This window comes from Anopheles darlingi, chromosome 2, assembly GCF_943734745.1.
Source record: "Anopheles darlingi chromosome 2, idAnoDarlMG_H_01, whole genome shotgun sequence".
NCBI lineage: Eukaryota > Metazoa > Arthropoda > Insecta > Diptera > Culicidae > Anopheles > Anopheles darlingi.
In genome coordinates this window covers 44914403-44932657 of record NC_064874.1, presented here as the reverse complement: position 1 = coordinate 44932657, position 18255 = coordinate 44914403, and the positions used below count along the sequence as shown (strand labels likewise).

At 49.0% G+C, this 18255-nt stretch overlaps 1 protein-coding gene across 11 annotated transcripts in view; it reads left to right on the top strand.

Annotated features, from left to right (window-relative positions):
* Positions 1 to 18255, top strand: part of LOC125949255 (cytoplasmic polyadenylation element-binding protein 3-like) — a 247030-nt gene that overhangs the window by 46668 nt on the left and 182107 nt on the right. For all 11 annotated transcript variants that reach the window (XM_049676126.1, XM_049676131.1, XM_049676134.1 and 8 more), the window contains exon 3: positions 8959 to 9064. In XM_049676126.1, coding sequence (XP_049532083.1) covers positions 8959 to 9064 — 106 coding nt within the window. The remainder of the gene's footprint in view (positions 1 to 8958; positions 9065 to 18255) is intronic.

Sequence of the window (18255 nt, the reverse complement as noted above, 5' to 3'; positions counted from 1 at the left end):
GGGTTTTTGATGTTTAGTTGCGAGTAGTGACGCAGCAGTCCTCCTCCGCTTTGGCAGCTCATCTTCATTAAAGTGTGTGTGAACTGGAAGATTTCGGTGGCTTTACGAGAGAGCATAAAAATAGCATATCTCCTCGCCAGTAGGGACCGAAAAGCAAGCTTTCTTTTTAGTTTTTTTTTTTTATATTTCTGATGAGCAGCTCGTTCCCTGAGAAGGGGCCAACGGTGCTTTCATTGGCGCTGCATGTCGGCACGACCGCCACCGTCGCGTGTTAACTCGTTCCATTCATCCGTGCAACCCCTTTTTACGGGGCGGATGCTACTACATGGCGCAAAATGGCGCGTTTAGCACAAAAAGGGAGGGGGCCCCACAGTACGGTGCTTGCTGCCTCGTCGTTTGTGGTTTAAGATAATTGCTGGAAGATAAATTTCATCTCTCTTCGTTTCGCCTCACCGCGTCTCCCCTCGGAAAATAGGAAATTGGTCATATTCAAAGTGGGCGAATACCCGAGGGCGAGTGAAGGTAATACAGTGATTATTAATAGTACGCATCATAATGCATTCAGCATCGCGCCACCGTGCACCGTGGGAACACACCAGGAAACGCACAGCCGCCAAATGTTCGTGTCCGCGAACGGGATGCCAGTGGACGCTGCACCAACATGAAGCCATTTCATAACCATAACCGGCTACTACCAGCACCAGCACCAGTGGTAGTGTGCCTGGGATGGTTTCAATAAATTTTGCAATTAAAGTTTCCCTTACGTTATGCAATAAACTTGCCTCACCGGGTGTCCGTCCGACCGTCCGTCCCTGGGGAGGAATCACAGGACTCCCATGCAGATCTGCTGCTCCGTTCGTTCACACACGCGCACACACACGGACGAGGCACGCTAGAGGATACTTTGGACAGTATTTTCAGGTTCCAGTGGGACCTTTCTTTTTTTTGTGACCAATTTCGATCAGGATCACGGTGACTGCCTCTGTTGCTGGCTTGCATCACACCCAAGGGCGGAGAGTGAACTGGAAATTGTATTTAATGTTGTTACCGGTGGTACTGTTCTGGTTCTCTTCTGGTTCCTTTCACTGTTTGCTGGTTATAAATATTGAAAACAGAACGATATAAAACGAAGCATTAAGGAGAGGGGAGAGGAGAGCAGAAGGGCAGTGCGGAAATGTGCCCGTGCGATCATCAATGAAGCTCATTACGCGCGGGGTTTGCAAATGGCCGTGCGAATTGCCTGTGCCTAGCGGGTCCGGGTTTCCAGTGTTGCGTTTCGCTTCATCTCGCTTCATCGGGCAACATAAAATTCCACCAGCAGCAGCGGATGCAACATCGTTGCAGTGGCGGTGACGCCGGGTGAGCGGAGTGGTACCTTTTCGCACCTGAACCGCATTCATCCCGAGGCCAGGGCCAGAGATGCTTACCGCAATTTAACCTCATTCTTTTTTGTTTTGCGAATATGGGAAAGAAATGCTCCGCCATTCCTTGGCCCTCCCGAGCAAGTGAGCGTAATCGTGGTGCATCGGGGGCATGGGCATGGACCAAAAGGGCTCAACAACAATAGCGGAAACTTCTTTCAAGCCGTTGCCACTGGTCCTAAAGCTTGGTGAAGTTGTGTAGGATTTTGGCGCCTGTTTTCGGTTCTTGGAAACGGTCTGGAAACGTTTCAAGCAGTACCCTGACTTGCAACAGAAGGCCAGCGTTGGTTACGGGCTCAAACACACACACACACACACACACACACACACACACACACACACACATACACAAAGGGCACCGGAGAGAACGGACCGAACGGTGGTAATGTGCCGTGAGTGTTCTTCGGTGAACGAGCTGCGAGAACATAAATTCATCCAGTTCGACCAGACCCCGGAATGACCCACAGTAACAGCAGTAGTAGCAGCAGCAGCAGCGAGTAGTAGGAAGGGAAGGATGCCTCCCCGTTGATGGTTCCCCGGTAAAGTTATCCCGGTGATGGAATGCACTTTGCAGTTCCAGTTCCCGTTCCGGATGTTTCTGCTGTTCCTGGTGTGCGTCGTCTCGTGTATCTTAAAGCCTTACTTGCCCTTTACCTTCTTCCGTCGTTCAGTAACAACATCCTGTGCCCCCCTCATAATGCACTAGTTGGATTTCGTACATTTCTCTTCGGGATTGGGGCGCGGTATAGGCCGAACGATGGTCGACGGTACGGTCCGCTGGCCAACCCAAGACTCCACTTACGGTGTAGTGCTGCTGCTGCTGCTGCTGCTCCTGGAACGGAACGGAGACTAAACGAACGGCATTTAGTCCATTCAGTCCGGTGGTCCATGCATTGCCTTTTGCTTGCTTTACGGTGGAGGTTCCGTTTTGAAGGCTTGAAGGTGGTGTGTGTGTGTGTGTGAAGTGAGTGAGAAATCAAAAGGTGCGGCCATTACCGGGCTGCTAGGTAATGCTTTAAATTTGCCGAAGCTGATGCAGTCGTAGCACTACCTCTGGAGGAACGTTCAAGAGAACGCTCCGTTCCGCCGAGAGAGGTTTATGGTTATGGTGCGGCCAAGCTTTTGCACACACTTTCCGGGGAGGGAGGTGCGAGGTGTTGCATGAGGTGCTGTACCAAACGCACACACAGAGAGAGGTACTGCACAGCTAAGACTGCACCCTGGCACCATTAAAGCGTTGTTCGTGAAGCGGAATCATAAAATAGTTGAAATCCGACAACGAAATGAAGGAAAGAGAGAGCGAGACCGGGTGCGCAAAAAAATGAAAATTTATGAAGCATTCAGATTGTCCAATGGCAGGAACAGGGACCTCCAGGTAGATGGGTGGCCAGTACTTGAGGGCAACGTACATAGCACCCTGCCAACACCGGGTGGATATTCAGACAGACAGAGACCGAGACCGAGACCGGGAGCTCTTCTTTAATGAGGTGCTTCGCGTGTTTTGTTTTGTTTGTTTTTTGTTTGCGGCGTTCGCGTAAAAGACAAAAATCATTTCCTCCTCCAGCACGTAGCCAGCGTCGGTTAGTAGTAGTAGAAGCGCGAGTGAAGTGGTTTTTATCGTTTTTTGGTCCGCATTCTGACTGAGCATTGAGGTTTGGGTGCGGACGAAATGATGTTAGTAAAGAATGCTAAAGTAGTAACATTAACCGCTGTCGCTAGCACTGTTTATTATCGTTTTTCCTCGCCCTCAAAGCGCCAGCGTTCAGTGTGCACCTTCAGCAACTTGGGGGATTTGATAGGATAGATAGAAAACGTCACAGTTTCCATTCCTTGGTGTAAGTTTCGCGAGCACCACCACTGGCATTGGTAGTTCTGACTGTTGCTACTATTCCGGGCATCAGTTTCATCAATAATTTACTGAATCTTGTCGCTCGCGAGTATACACAGCAGGCAGCACGCACGCACGCGTTCGATCGATCGATCACGGCGATGACAACCGATGACGGTCACTACTGCGCCCTGCGTGCATGCGTTGTGCAAACAACGCGCTGACCGTTTAGTGACAGTGACTTCCTGTGCTAGTAGTCCCGTGAGTTGAGCTGCAAGCATTGTTCCGCGAGGAGTTTCACCTAATTATGGGATTGGCTATCCTGGCCCCCGTGCCGGTTCGCAACGGAAGTCGATATGGTAGCGCATACCGCGAATGGTGATTGGCCAACGGACTGGGCTAAAGCTCACAATCCTTCCACTCCTTTCCGTCCGTCCAGAGACTGTTGTTTGATTGTCGGCTGGTCGCACCGGTCTGCACCGGCACTAAATCGTTCGTGGTAAATGTGTTCCGATATCCGACATCCGAGATCGAGGCAACCAAGCACACGAACGAACGTATCCGGGCTTGGCACAGGCCCGTGCTTGAGTGCCTTGGGCTTTTGTAGGCCTGATTGGTACACACCGTACGACCTCGTTCCTTGGTTGCGCATTCCTCTCTCTCTCTCTCTCTCTCTCTCTGCCAACGGGGCCTGCTGGATGGAATCGAATGAAAATATCAACTGTCCAATTTTCGTTGCATTCCCATCGTGCAGCAGCAGTGGCAGCAGCAGCAGTGGCCGCCTGGCCTGATTGAGTGGGTTATGGAATTTTAATGATTTGATGAATTTTTACCGATCCGTGGCACGTTTTAAGGGGCATCGATTGTGGAAAGTGCTCGCTAGTGCTCGCTAGTGGAGACGATCCACCGAACGGGGCCAATGGGTGGGGGGCTTCGGTCGTATTCTCGCCGGCGCAAAAGCCGTTCCCTACACATGCGGAGGTGATCCGCATCAATCCGGTACCGGTTATCATACCGGTTCCGGCCGGTCGGCACAAATTCCAGCACAAGACGAGAGCCAATGTTCGTGAGGAATGGGTGAGAGAGGCAGAGGCCGCTGAGGCTGAAAAAGCGAATTGAATCGTTCATAATTGATCAGCCTCCGGGGGGATCCGGAACCGGGACTGGGACTGGGTCGCCGATACACACACATACAAGCTTCGATATTTCGGCCAAGATCGTGCCAGAAATTTGACCAACAGCCATCCAGGGCCCATCGTTGCTGGTGCTCGATCCGGGTACATCCGTCATTCCACAGAGGAGTTGCCTCTTGGCACATCGCAGGTTGCTGGCGCATCGCGTTCCGCTTCCGCGTTGATTGGCTGACGGTTGAACCGGTGTTGATTTTAGACGTGAGCGGTCGGTATACCGTTCCTGGATATATATATTGTTGCACCACGGATTTCAGTCCCGGGCCATTAGGCGGTAGGTTGACTCTAACAGCAACCTTTCCAGGAGCTGACAAACGAGGTCTGCACCTCACCGGTCGAAAGGTTCCTCATTCTTCTGAATTCCGCATTCCTCACTCCTCACTCCACGCTATTCTACTCTATTCTATCCTTGCCCGGAAGCGGCTCGCTGTCTTTGTCTTTCGCAGCAAGGACAAAAGCGCAAACAACACGCCTCGGGGTAGAGAAACAGGGAATCCGCGAGACCCGCTCTGTTGTCACAGCGCGGTTGCGGTCGGGGGGCTATCGATTTTAATCAATTACCTACCCGTAAGTCAAACATCACCTCGCGCACACCTGGCGCACGACTTGTTTGTGACTTCAGGATCAGTTCGTGGAATGGAGGCGCATGGTGGTCGACGCGATGGAGGCGCATGGTGGAGGATGGATTTCGGTTTTGGTGGCCGTGAAATGGAGGCAAAACAACCAATCCAGAACCAATCAGGAGTGAGGTTCTAGATGCTACCACCACCACTACCACGATGATGTGGCGGTTCCCTAATAATGCCACAAATTGAACGAAGGTAATCGAAGCAAAGCTCGTGTAGCACCCCAATCCACCCCGGTAAGGGGGGTCACAAACGTGCCAAGATTTGATTCGTTTGACATACGATCTTCTTCTTCGATAGCGAGGGAGCAGCAGCAGCGTTCTTATTGTGTTTTGTGGTTCGGTTTCGCTTTTCTATTACGTTGCTTCCTCTTTTCCCGCGGCATCATCCGCCTTTTCTGGGGGGTCGCACCCTCGTCTCTCTTCGTAACGCTGTGTTTGTGATTGATCTAGTGTTGCGCGTCTGACGCGAGGCGCAACAGAAGAACGGTTTTGGGGTTTTCCAAAAACGCGATCAACGCTGGCAATGAAAGGGAGGAAAAAGGGGATGAACAAATAGAAAATAATCAAATTTTGTCACCCCACCCCCGGTGTTGGGGGTTGCTTACCACCACCACTACCACCTTCTGTCACTTACACTTGGATCGGAGGCTCGTGCGCTCACTTTGCGGTACGGTGGAACAAACAAACAAACGAACCTCGGATATGGTTTTCCATCCTTCTCTTTGGCCGGATGGTGGGAGCATGGGAAGGATGGACAACGAAATGTGTCGGCGTTGGAACCCTCCCCTTTTCTGAGAGCCACGCGGTGGGGATTGGTAACTTAATAAGCTCAATTTCTATAAATATCAACCCTCGACGTCCAGGTAGTCCCCCTGCTATCTGGGCCATTTTGTAAATACTTTTACAGAGTGTTTGTGTGTACAAGAGAGAGAGAGAAAGAGAAATAGAGCTGGAATGCCATGCTCTCGAGGGATAATGCAGGAAGAGCTGGATTTGATTAAAATAAGAGGTAACGTCATCCCTTGCCAGGTTATCATAGAGGATGCGACTCGCAATATAGGCAGCCAGCAAAAAGATTCGATCGATCCCGATGCAACCTTACAGAAAGCCACTTTCTTGCATCAAAAGATAAGCCCCAGCCAAGGTATTTGCAACTGCACTCCCATTGCGTTTGCATTTACTCACCAAAAAAAAAAAGGAAGATGTCTCGATGCTTCGACGAAATATTCGTAAGCGAAGCTTTTGCAAAAGTTGAATGTTCGATTTTTATCAAACCAATACCCTCCTGTCTCCGTGTCTAGTAAGTGACCATCCTGTCCTATCCATGATTGGGAGGGAAAAGGTAGAAATACTCGGCAAAAGACTTCCAACTGCCTCTGAGCAAGTGCTACATGATGATGAATTTGGTCGAACTCTGCGATGGCGGATGCTGCAGGATACGTTTCGATTTCTCGGCTCTCTTCGCTCTCTCTTTCTGCACTGCTGTGTCCTTCTCTTTTCATCGCAAAGCTGAAAGGCCAAGGAAGGGCTAGCAGAGGGTCCCGAATGGTTTCCCTTTTTTCCAGTGGTTTGTGTTTTCGCACGTTAGCAATTTCTAGGCCCCGGAGTGTGTGTGCCTGGTGGTGTGTCAGTAGGTTGAATTCAATTTCTCTGGCCTTAGGAAGAGGCAAACGGAAACGACCGACTGTCTGTGTGTGTGTGTGGTGGAGCGAAGAATTGAAGAAATTGAAACGGAAGCTATACTGAACTGGAGCAACAGATTGAAGCAACGGACAAAAAAAGGATGCCCGGGAAGCCTAGTAGGGAGCGACAAAAACGAAGGAAGGAAGCGAAAGGATGGAGAATGCGGAATGCGCTGCGTTCTCCTTTCGCTCGAGTAGTGGTCCCGCACTGCATCTGGCATCCTCGCCAACGTCCCAATCAACCGTGGAAACCGATTCGAAGCAGTTCAGCGAATCGATTCGTGCGATCCGGGACACCACATGTGGCTTGCAGATGCAAAAACATTCGTCTCTCTCCTTCTCTTTGACTCCCCACCCCACCAGTAAGGAAATGTGCCTGCCTGGTCATGATCTTTCGCTGAAACAGCGCCAACTCGCGCACCATCGCTCCAGCGCAAATGGCAGCGGATGCGATCCACGGGAACTAAGCCCTTGATGGTGATGGAGGTAGTGGTGGCGATGGTGGCGCAGGTTTACACAGCTGGTCCCACACAAACGGACCCCGTGTGTGTGTGTGTCTGCAGGCATCGATGAGTTGGTCTGTGCTCTCCGACGATGATGATGCTGATGATGATGATGCGCTGTGCGGAAATATTTCATTCAAAATCCAATAAGAAAATATTTATACGACCCACTTTGGCCGACATACCGACTCGCTGTGTGTGCCGTGGCCGGCTGGTGCTGGCAAATTCCACACACCGGTGCAGCATACGCGAATAAAAAAAAGGGCGGAGGGAATGCTGGAAGGCTTCATCGACACTACGCGGGCAGATATCATATCGTCGTCCTCGGGGTCGTCGTCGCGGCATCACTGTCTGTGTGTGTGTGTGCATAGTGGTGCTATATATCGCGCGAGCGCGACACATTTGTGTGATTTGAGGAGTGATTTCACAGCGCACGTATACTGGCCTCAGTTGACTGCCGGTGGAAAATGTTTTGCATTTTCCTTTTATTTTTCTTCCAAAACAAATTTCGAGCATCGCAAAAGGGTTCGGCCATTTTTAGTGACTACTAATTTTGGGCCTCTTTCGAATCGAGGAATTGTGTCCACTAACCTCGGACCCTCGTACACCGTGTGAATGTGTGTGTGCGTGTGTGTGTGCCGGGAGTGCCAGATGGATTTATGTGTCAAATCACTTCACTTATGAGAAGGGCCGAGAAAGGGGAGATAAACTATTATGCTGACTTATAACTTCGATGCCAGCGAGCTGAAGACCCTTTTCCCTTTCCTCTTCCTGCTGTCTCTTCGTTGCCTATCCATTCCATCTTTTCGCTTTGTTTGCTTGCTTCCTGCCCTGCTTCCTCTCAATCTCTCTCTCTCTCACACACACACACACACACACACACACTCGTAGCAGGTCCACAGATCCTGTGCTCGACATATTCGACAAACTCTTCTCGTTCGAGATAGTGCCGGATTGAGAAAAAGATAGAAGAACAGAAAGAGAGAGAGAGAGAGAGAGAGAGCAAATGGATGCTAGAAATGAAGAAAAAAGGGGGCCCCAGATTCGCTCGCTTACGTGAAGAACCCTGGGATCCGGAGGATTTGTGCCACGAGACCGCGAGGGGCCGAAGGAAATCCTTCGCAGTGAGCATTTCCACATTTTTCATTCCGACCGCTTTGCAGTTTGCAGTGAGGATTTACTCAAGTGCGAGGAGGGGTGTAGCCTGGGGGTTGAAAGCGAAACTTATCTACGGCTAACCTTTTGCGAAATTAGTTTCCTCTAGTACACACACACACTCACACACATGCGTGTTGTCCCTGACCGTGGCCTCGTCTTCTCGTACTGGAAAGCCAACCACCTATTTGCCGTCCGCACCATCTACGGGTGTGTGTGTGTGGGTTCTGGATGATGAGGCTGTGGTAAGGCTAAGCAATTTGCCATTAGGGACCTGAAATTAACATACACGGGCAAACTTATGAATGGTTCTCTTCCAGTCCGAGAAACTATCTACCAGTTGACCTTAAAGAAGAGCCACGAAGTTGCTCCGAGGCCGAAGGATAGGTTTAACCCCGGTACGCGTTCAAATTGCCAGCTGCCTATCTCCGTCCGAGGCAGGGCTCTTCATTCGAGCAAACTTCACCATCGAAATCCATTAATTACCGTCGCAATCTTAACTAACGTAGCCACAGATTTTCAACATTTCCTTCGTTTCTATCGTTCTGCAGGATCGCACCGGGCTGAGCAACGGGTTGGACATGCGCTCGCTGGAACACTGTCTCAGTGACATCATGCGAAACGTGGGCGAAGCTTCGCAACCGGATCATCTCAAAGGTAAGTCGTCAAACCCGGGAGCCAAACCACGAAGTTTGGTGGCCATAACTGCCATAATGCGAATCAAAACGCGATTTTACCCGAGAAATGAATCACTTTTGTTGCTGTTTGTTTGTTGGATCCGGATCCGGTCAACTAACGCGTCAACGGCAGACGCAGTTTGGTGTGTTTACAATACCCTGCTCAAAACTTGGCATTACTTCTCCTGAGAAGCTGTGCGCACTCAAGGGTTCATTTTTAAAGGAAACATTTAATTAAGATGCTCTCTGTGTGTGTTTGACTTGCAACAATTAAAATTAAATAGATTTCCCGAGCTAGAGATGCCGCTGGTGTGCTATGAGGAAGCGTCATTAGACCTGGATTGTTGGAATGTTTTGATCTTTGCAAACCGTAGACACAGGAACTAGAAAGGCTTTCTTGGAGCTTCGTCTTGGATAGCCTCCTCAAAAGGGATTATTGAGGTATTTTGTTCTTTTATTATTATTTTTTTCTTGGAAGTAGAAAAAAGGGAATTAATCAAATTCCATCCAACAGAACGTCGTTGAACGTGGAGCAGTATCATAAAACCGTGCCCGGGGGGGAGTATTGTCCTGTCGTGTGGAATGTTAATAACTGTGGATGATGATACAGCTACTTCTCGGGAGGTCCTGCAGGGAAAAAGGGGAATAGGAAAAATTGAAAAGCCCCACCGCATGATGCTTTATGCTGCCGGAGAAGGAAGAGAAGGGTTCGTGGATGTGTTGATAGTGGCGCTCCAAGAGATGGAAGGTCCAGCGAGAGTCCTCCTGTTTTGGATGCCTCGATTTGGATTTATTAAAAAGCAAAACAAAAACCGCATTCCATTCCATCAGAAGCACCACAACTGACCAACTTTGAGTGAGTCCCGATCCATACTTTAGAGGAGCTGGTTTGTGTGATGTGGCCCAATTTGCCTCCCATTTGTGGCTCCCAAACAGGGAAACGGAACTGATGCAGTGGCTGAAGGAAGGAAGGGATATTAAAATTTATGAAAGTAAACCTGCGGCGGCCATTGCTGTGTTGCTGGAGCCACAAACGCAACGCAACGTGACGTTCCTCTTGCCGCTTTGTCGCAGCAACAGTCAGAATCAAGCTTCATGCCTTATGCACCAGCAACCAGCCAGCACCATCAGATGGCATCACGTTTGTGCACCGGAAAGGCACGTTGTGTGTGTGTATGTGTGTTCTCGCATTTCTGCGTCAGGCGGCGCACTAGTAGACCGGTGGCCGGGCCTTTTGTTGCCAAAAACATGCACTTCCGGTAACATTTCCCGCTACACGATTGTCTTGCGGAGGACAAGAAGGTGAAAGATGAGCAAGAGCAAGAGATGAGCAGCAACAACGTAACCGGCTGCATCTAATAGGCTCGTTGCTCATTTCGCGAGTGCTTTTGTATATGTGTGTGTGTGTGTGTGTGTGTGCGTCTGGCAATGACATAGAACAGTACGCAAGCGGGCCAATTCTGCAATGCGACGGCAGCGATAATGACAACGAGGACGACAACGACAGCGATGACGAAAGATGTGTATGTGTGTGCGCGCATGTATGTGTGCATGTGTGTGTGCACAAAGAGCAGTGTGCAACTGACGATGAGGAGTTGTCCAAAAAGTCCAAAGCTTACAGTTTGTTTGCTTCACCATTCCGACTGCAAGACGGAAGTGACATTGAGGTTAAGGTGCTCAACATTCCGGCCAGCTGTGTGTGTGTGTGTGTGTGTGTGTGGGAAGGTGTACCGTAATTCGGATGGATGTTGGCCCGCGCAGAATAAAGCATCACAACGTGGGTTTTCGTTAAGGGTTGTGCTTTTGTCTTTCGAATGGAATTGCTTCAGCTTGGATTTCGGTTGCCATCAGGTGTACAGAAATGCTGAATGGTGTCCATTTGAGATCGTCAACCATCTGGGTATCACAACAAGAAATCCGAAGATATGTCTTACGGCGATAAGCAACAAAAATTGGGTCACGCAAGACCGCAATGATGAGGGTAGCAACCGTTATTGAACATTAGAATGTAGCAGCATATTGTGTTGAGCCCTAAAGGAGCAGGTGTTGCGTAAAACGGGCACACGATTTTGAGTTGAAATTTATCTGTTCGAATAACTTTTCAATTCGTAATCCTAATTCCGAGACTTTTAACACATTTTGCCCATCTCTTAGGTATGATTCATGTTCGTTTCCAGTCATCCATTCATTCTTGGACCCATTTTTCGAGATCTTTGCATTTGAAGAAGTATAATTGTTCATAAGGTGTATTTTTATGTCAGTGTTTCGTATCTTGATGATTAATGCGGGTGTTTATGCATATGTATGCTGAATGTTTATGCATAATGGCATCGTTCAACTGCATGATTTGTTGTTTGATTAGTGATATGTATTCGCTGTTACAAGCAGTTTTCTAACATCTTCCCATCTACGCAACACATTCTGACAACATTAGAAGAGAACAGGGAGCTATTGCACTTGGGATTCTCAAAACTCAAATCCCTTTTCGCTAGCAATCGCTATCCGATGCAAACCCAACTTCCTGCGTAGCTGAAGCACTGCTCGTGATCCGGAAGTGCTCCGTTTGCATGCTCGACATGATCATTGTTCGATAGAACAAAGGCGCTAGTTTTTGATGAAGTCATCTCTTGTTTAACTGTTTGAGTTTAGAAGCTATAGAATTGTTGATGATTATTTTCTGACTAATCATCCGCGTTCTTCAAGCGTTGCAAAGCATCTCTTAGTAAAAGAAACTGACAATGCCGTATACGCCTGATGTGTAGAGTTAGTTGGAACATGTCCGTCAGACAAATTACCGAGTAATACTGAGAGAAGTTACCAGCATGATTGCAGCACCGTACCTGGAACTGGCCATAAAGATGCTTCTTGGAATGACAAGAACAAAATTATGACCAAAGATGGTGCGGAAGTCATCAACTGACCCTCCAGGGAAAAGCACTTAGAAGAGATCAAGGTTTTAGACATTCGCCAGCATCATGGCGATCGGCATCAGGTAGTAAAGAGCAGAGAAAAAGATTATTTAAAACAAAATCAAGAAAGGGTAACGAAAATCATGTAGCTGGAAATAAAATATCGGTCCAATGCCTTGTCCGATCGACCGTTGCCGAACAACCCACGCTACACATTTCACATCAAGTTCACGTGAAATGTTCACCTTGCAATCGCTGGAAATCAGGCTGGTCAGCTCTCACAACGATTAGCTGGGGAAAATCCCAGATCTCACCGTTCCACTGGCACCATCACCATCGAGACCCACACCCAGAGTCCTTCAATGAGTAGCAAGATACCGCGGGGTGCTGGAAGTGTGGAAGATTTTAACATATTTTTATACAACAACCTCCTACGCATCGCCCCCTCGTTGGGTGGAAGGTTGCGACAAATCAAATCCTTTCTGCCATACCTTCTGCTATACCTGCTATACCGTTCCGGAATGGATTACTCGTGTGAGCGGCAACGATTGCCAACGATACACGGCAGCAGCAGCAGCACCGGCACCGGTTCTCTCTAATCCCCAGGCTCACCCCAGGCAAGGCGGCAGTCGGTCTCCACGAACGTCAGCAGCTCCCCCGCTCACTCCCTCGCGCACCCCCTCCCCTTCCACACCAACCGTTTTGGTTTGAAGTGGAGCTCGACGCATAAACGATTCGAAATCAAAGAACATCTTATTAATATGCATGGGAAAGTTTTCACTCACCAGTCGCAACAACCCCGTTTGAAAATGGTTGCGCATGATGGCCGCCTATGATGTGTGTGTTGGTGTTGGTGTGTGCGTGCCATGTGCACGTGATACAGCCATGACAACGCATGGATTGCTGCGGGGTGGTCTCTCGTTGCTTTCACCAGATTCGGATAAGGCGGATTGAATTTTTGCTTGCACGACGACCGTCTCGGCGCGCCCTCCTCTTGCCCACTTGGCCCGTCTGGCCGCCGTCCTCCCACCTTCCGGTGGTCCGTTTTTTGGTGCTGTAGAAGATGAAAAGCGAAGCATTTTCCCGTTTTCCCTCGTTTTTAGCGTGGGGCAAGGCGAGAGGGCTCTTGTAAGCCGCAGCTACTGTTGCCGACGGTGGAGTTGGTGTTGGAGGGAAAATTTGAATGATTCCTCTCCATCCGTCCGTCGATCGCATGTCAACCGTTTGATGCGTGCGTGCGTGACACTTTTGATTGCTGACGACGACGACGACGACGACGGCAGCGGCTCACAAGACTACTAATGGACTTGCCTTGCTAGAAACAAACGCCTCCCGGAATCGGAAGCCATTTTGATGGACATTCGAGGAACTGGTGGTGGTGGCAGTGGCGGTGGCATCGTTCGTAGTAGTCCCTCCGGCTGATGATTGACTTGATCGAATTGTGATGTGCCCGGTGGCTTGGTGGCCGGGCCGGGTTGTGTTTTCGTAGAGTCCGTAGGGCGGAAATTACACTCTTCACCGTTCTGTGATTGGCCACCGTGACAATCCGCGATCCGCGAACCCCTCCTTCGCTTCGGTCGCTTCATCCACACGAAATAATCCACGAAGGGCCCTCGGGCTCGAGGCATGACATCCCGTTTTTTGGTGCTTTGGTTGAAGTTTTCGAAATCGAGCGCCCCTGCGCGCGTGTGTGTGTGTGTGCGTCCTCCCTGTCGTGATTGTGTCGTGTCGTCGTTGTGGTTGTTGCAAGTTGCGAATGCAGCACACCCTCTCTCTTTCTCTCTCTCTCTTCCGCCCGAAAGGGCATTCCTTTGGTTCCGCTGCACGAGAACCATTAATCATCTTTGCTCCCGGTCCCAGTGCCAGCACACCGCAACGCACCCCGGGAGCGCGGAATTTTCGCGGAAAACTTTTCCACCAAAGCCGTGAGTGGGTTCCGAACGTTCCGAACACACACACACACCAGCTGTGGTATCGTGGCCATTTTCTTTCTCCCCCCGCTCGCGTGCGAACTTGGGGAATGTCCCGCCGATTGGCCACGGAACTATCGTGAACGGAATGTAGCAATCCGCGGGGCAATCCGTGGTGGCGGATTCATGGTTCCGGGAGCTTCTTGCCTGTGTGACAATGCTGCTGGGCCAGCTGGTTCCGTTCGGGGTGGTGGGGTTTGCGTGTTGCGGTTTCTCAAATATGCACTTTCAACCCCACTTCCCGGAAGACTCCCTCCCTCGAGTAAGGCAAAAGTTATCCCATTCAGTCGCGACTTTAGGCCACTTGCTTTGCACGAGGATAGTGCAAGGACACCCGGCCGGATCTAACACCCCCGGATTGGCACAGGGGACACGGGTACACGGCGTGGTGTGGATGGTTGTATTAAAATATCCCGGTACCGGAAGTGGAAGTTATTTTTATCTGCCAGAATTGCGTTCAAATTTGTAACTGTCACTTCTCTGGGTGCTCGCTGCTCGGTGCTCCGGGTTCACGGAGTTTGCCAGCTGGTGCCGAAGGCCGAAGGGACGCACACTACTGGTGGTAAGTGGCCATTTTTCTTTGTTCAAATTGGTTCGCAAGAAATATGTGCGCACATTTTACGACATAGAGCAGGAGAGAAATAACGAAAGAGAGAGCGAGAGAGAGAGGCTTAAGCATATCTTTGATTCACGGTGCGGCCACCATTATCGTTGAAAGGACTTTTTGGGGGGGGGGGAGGGAATAATATTGCGTTCAGTTGCGCGCTGTCCGTTGTGGGGCAGATGAATGGAAGGCCAATTCCTGTTTTGGAAAGCTTGTTCGCTTTTGCGTCCGTGTCTTGATGCTTTTCACACACCGACACGCGGCCCCTTCGTGGTTGTCCGTGGAACACTCGCTCCGGGTATCAACTTCTTGGCGTCTTCAGGCCCTCTCGCCCTGCGCTGCGAAAGTGATGAATAAAATAAACAGGCTCGAAGCGACCGGATCGAGCGCTCTTCCTGCTCCTCCTTCTTCTGTTTGCTGCAAAACGATAACCGCGCACGATGATGATCCCAACAGTGGCTGCGCCGCGGAAAGCGAGAAAACGGAACTTCAAATGAATGAAAAACGATGCTGCCCGGGATTTTTTGGGGCGCAATTCGGTGCCGGTGCGACCATCTACGCTTCTACGCTTTCTTGAGACCGTTCCTTGCTGGCTTTGAATGGTGCACTGGCACTGGCGCGCAAGTAAAATAGAACTAGACCGGATGAAAATCCCGTCGATAGTTTTCATTTGTATCGCGCACCGAAGGTTTTTGTATTGTTTTGTCCGGAAAGCCAACGGAAGCAGGCAACAGCCAATTCACCGGGCCGGCACCACCGCGTGGCATTGTAACGGTGCAGCGAGGCGCACGGCCACGCGATACACCATTTGGTGTGCTTCGCGGTGTTTCTTTTTTTTCCCCGGTGGTTTGCTTCCGGATCTCCGGTGTAGGTTTTTATTCTCGGTCAATGATTCCCACGCAAAAGTCGGTCAGTAGCGCTGTCGGAACGATAGGTCGGGTAAAAGAAATTGCAAATCGGAGCAGAAGTTCCGTTCCATTTTTTCCGTTTATTCTGAGGTTCAAGGTTTGATTCGTCTTTAGCGTGGAAGGAAATCATAATGGCGTCGGTTAACAACGACAGTTTCAAGATAAACGCTGTTTATTCAACGATCTGTACAGTGCCTGATTAGCAGACGGAATCGGTGGTCAGAGTGACATCGGTAAGTCCCTCAATCCCGGTCAAAGTGTTCGCGCTCACTTTCTCTCACGAGCTCACGATTACCATCTACTTTGTTTAATTAAAAACAAAACTTCACGATGCTCGTCCTGCTCGAGTGTATTGCTTCCTGTTACGGATCCGGATCCGGTCCTTTCTTTTTGATGAAACACATTCCAGTGAGCGATTGAACTACACTGTTGTGTGCTGGCTTGGCTGGTTTTTAATTACTTACCGGCTTGGTGCAGTATGAAAAAAAAAACACTAGCAAGAAACGAAGCAGAACTAGACGTTTACTAGGAGCCTAGAGGACACTCCTCGACAACATTGTCCATTGCGACGGTATCGGAAACATGCATTAAAGTAACATTTTACTCGCTCGCATAGCTACGGCATCGACATCGCCGACGACGACGACGACGACGGTGCGTTGCAACATTATGCTAATTTATGCTTTTTTTTAATGCTAGTTCTGCTCAGCAGCTTGTTTTGTCGTCACAAGAAGTTCGAGCTATTGCTGCTGTGACCCTGCAAGTGCTGTTCCTGTGCTTGATGCCAGCAGCGACAGCAACGAATCCGTGATTACGGAGGGACAGCGATCGCGACGGCAGAACGGTCATCAGACCGGTGGCACGATGGCGCAGAACGTGCGGTGTAAGCAGCTTCCGATTGGCTAGCTTCCGATAGATTGCAATTAATTAGCGCGACGCGCAAAGAACGCGCACGGCCAACGGTTGGCGAAAAGGTCACCTGTTCGAATTACCAATTCCTCCTCTAGCGAGCGAGTCCCGGTCCTCTCTCCGGTTTCATGCAAATGAGGCCAGAGGAATGGCTGTGAAGTACAGGGAGATGGCGCGACGTGCGTTACGGTTGGATGGACTTCGTGTGGGTCTGGCTTTTGTGCGACATTTTTTCCACCTCTCAGACTTTCTTGTCCCCCGTTACCACCGGTCGGGTGAACCGGGGAGCACCGGGTGGTACCACCGAGATTGCGGCGTTCAGCGGAGCAGCAAATTACAATAATTTCGATTTGAAATGAACCATTTTCCAGGGCTGTGCGGTGTGCGTGTGTTTTGGCCTTCTTCGTACTATTATGCATGCGCAACCGATTTTGCTGGAGTTTTGTTTTGCTTTGTTTTCGGATTTGGCTGGAAGCCTTTAGACATCGAAGCACATTTCTTTGTGAGTTTTGAGCCAATATTAAAGTGCTAGTACACTAAAGTAATTTTTACCGACATGATTTATCACGATTACATATTATTGTGGAGATTTTTTATATGAATGGAAAGGTGCTTGAAATTTCCTGTTAAAGTACTTGCGGTCCCCATCAACTTATTGATCAATATTCGTTAAGTTCTATTGACCCATGTAAAGTTTAATGTAAGGTTGATCCATATGACCGTAAAGCAACGACAGAAACTTTCATTGAATGTCATTTGGCGACTTGCAATTTTTCTTTCGTCCCACGTTCACGATATCCACGGTTCATGTGCCGCACATTTTAACAGTTCTTTCAACTGAATTTCTTTCTATCCGAGCTGGATAAGGGCATCTTGGATGTGAAAGAAAATATCGGTCATCTTATCCCTGGCTTCACACGCTAGTAATTGTATTTCAACCTCTTTTTGACAGTCCTAGTAACGAAAAGTTACTATCATCGCCACGTAGCTTAACGGTTTTGTTCAAATCTCAGGAAAAAATTAATATTCTGTGGACCGACATTAATCGAGCCATTTTGAATTCAAAATCGTTCTTGCAATTTATATCAGTACACGAGAAACACTCTCTTCTGTGATTTCTATTTGCGCACTGGTCTGGCGATGATTTTGCTATTCAAGTTTGTTTTGTTTTTGTGTTATGAAATTCTCAAAGCCGTTATATTTTCGTGTATCAATGCTGAACCTTGCAGTATATATTTTGCTCAACGTCAAACCGCTAATAATGGATACTTAGGTATATTGACGCTTTTACAAGTGATGTAAATGTATGCAGCGAAACAAAAGCAACGATTGAAGCGATCCGTTGAATTGTACTTTCGATTATACTAATCCAGAAAGAGTAAATGGATAACAATAAGTTTACGAAGTATGTTGGTTGCAGGACACGCATACATATCTAGGGAATTTACAGCAAACGAAAGTTACAACTATGCATGCGTGTTCTTATGTTTACAATTACGATTATCATGGTCAAGGTGATGGCAAGATAACGGTAATTGAATGTGTGTTTCATTACACGAAAAACATCAAAACGCCACCACCAACTCCCGATGTAAAAGTAAAGTTTGACCATGTTGGGGTTCAAGAAATCCAAGAAATGAACTTAACCAGCTTGTTTCGTGGTTCGGATACTAAAAAAACCACACTCTATCTTAGTGAACCTCGGTTCATATTCTTGCGGCGCCCTTGGTGCAAAACAGTATTATGGATTCCGTGCTGATTCCGCTCCGTCCTCCGTGTGGCATTGATTGTGTATGTGTATGTGTGAGCGTGCCCTTGATCTTCCGTGAAACAGATTCCAACTTATCCAACGTTCCGCCTTCAACCTTCTC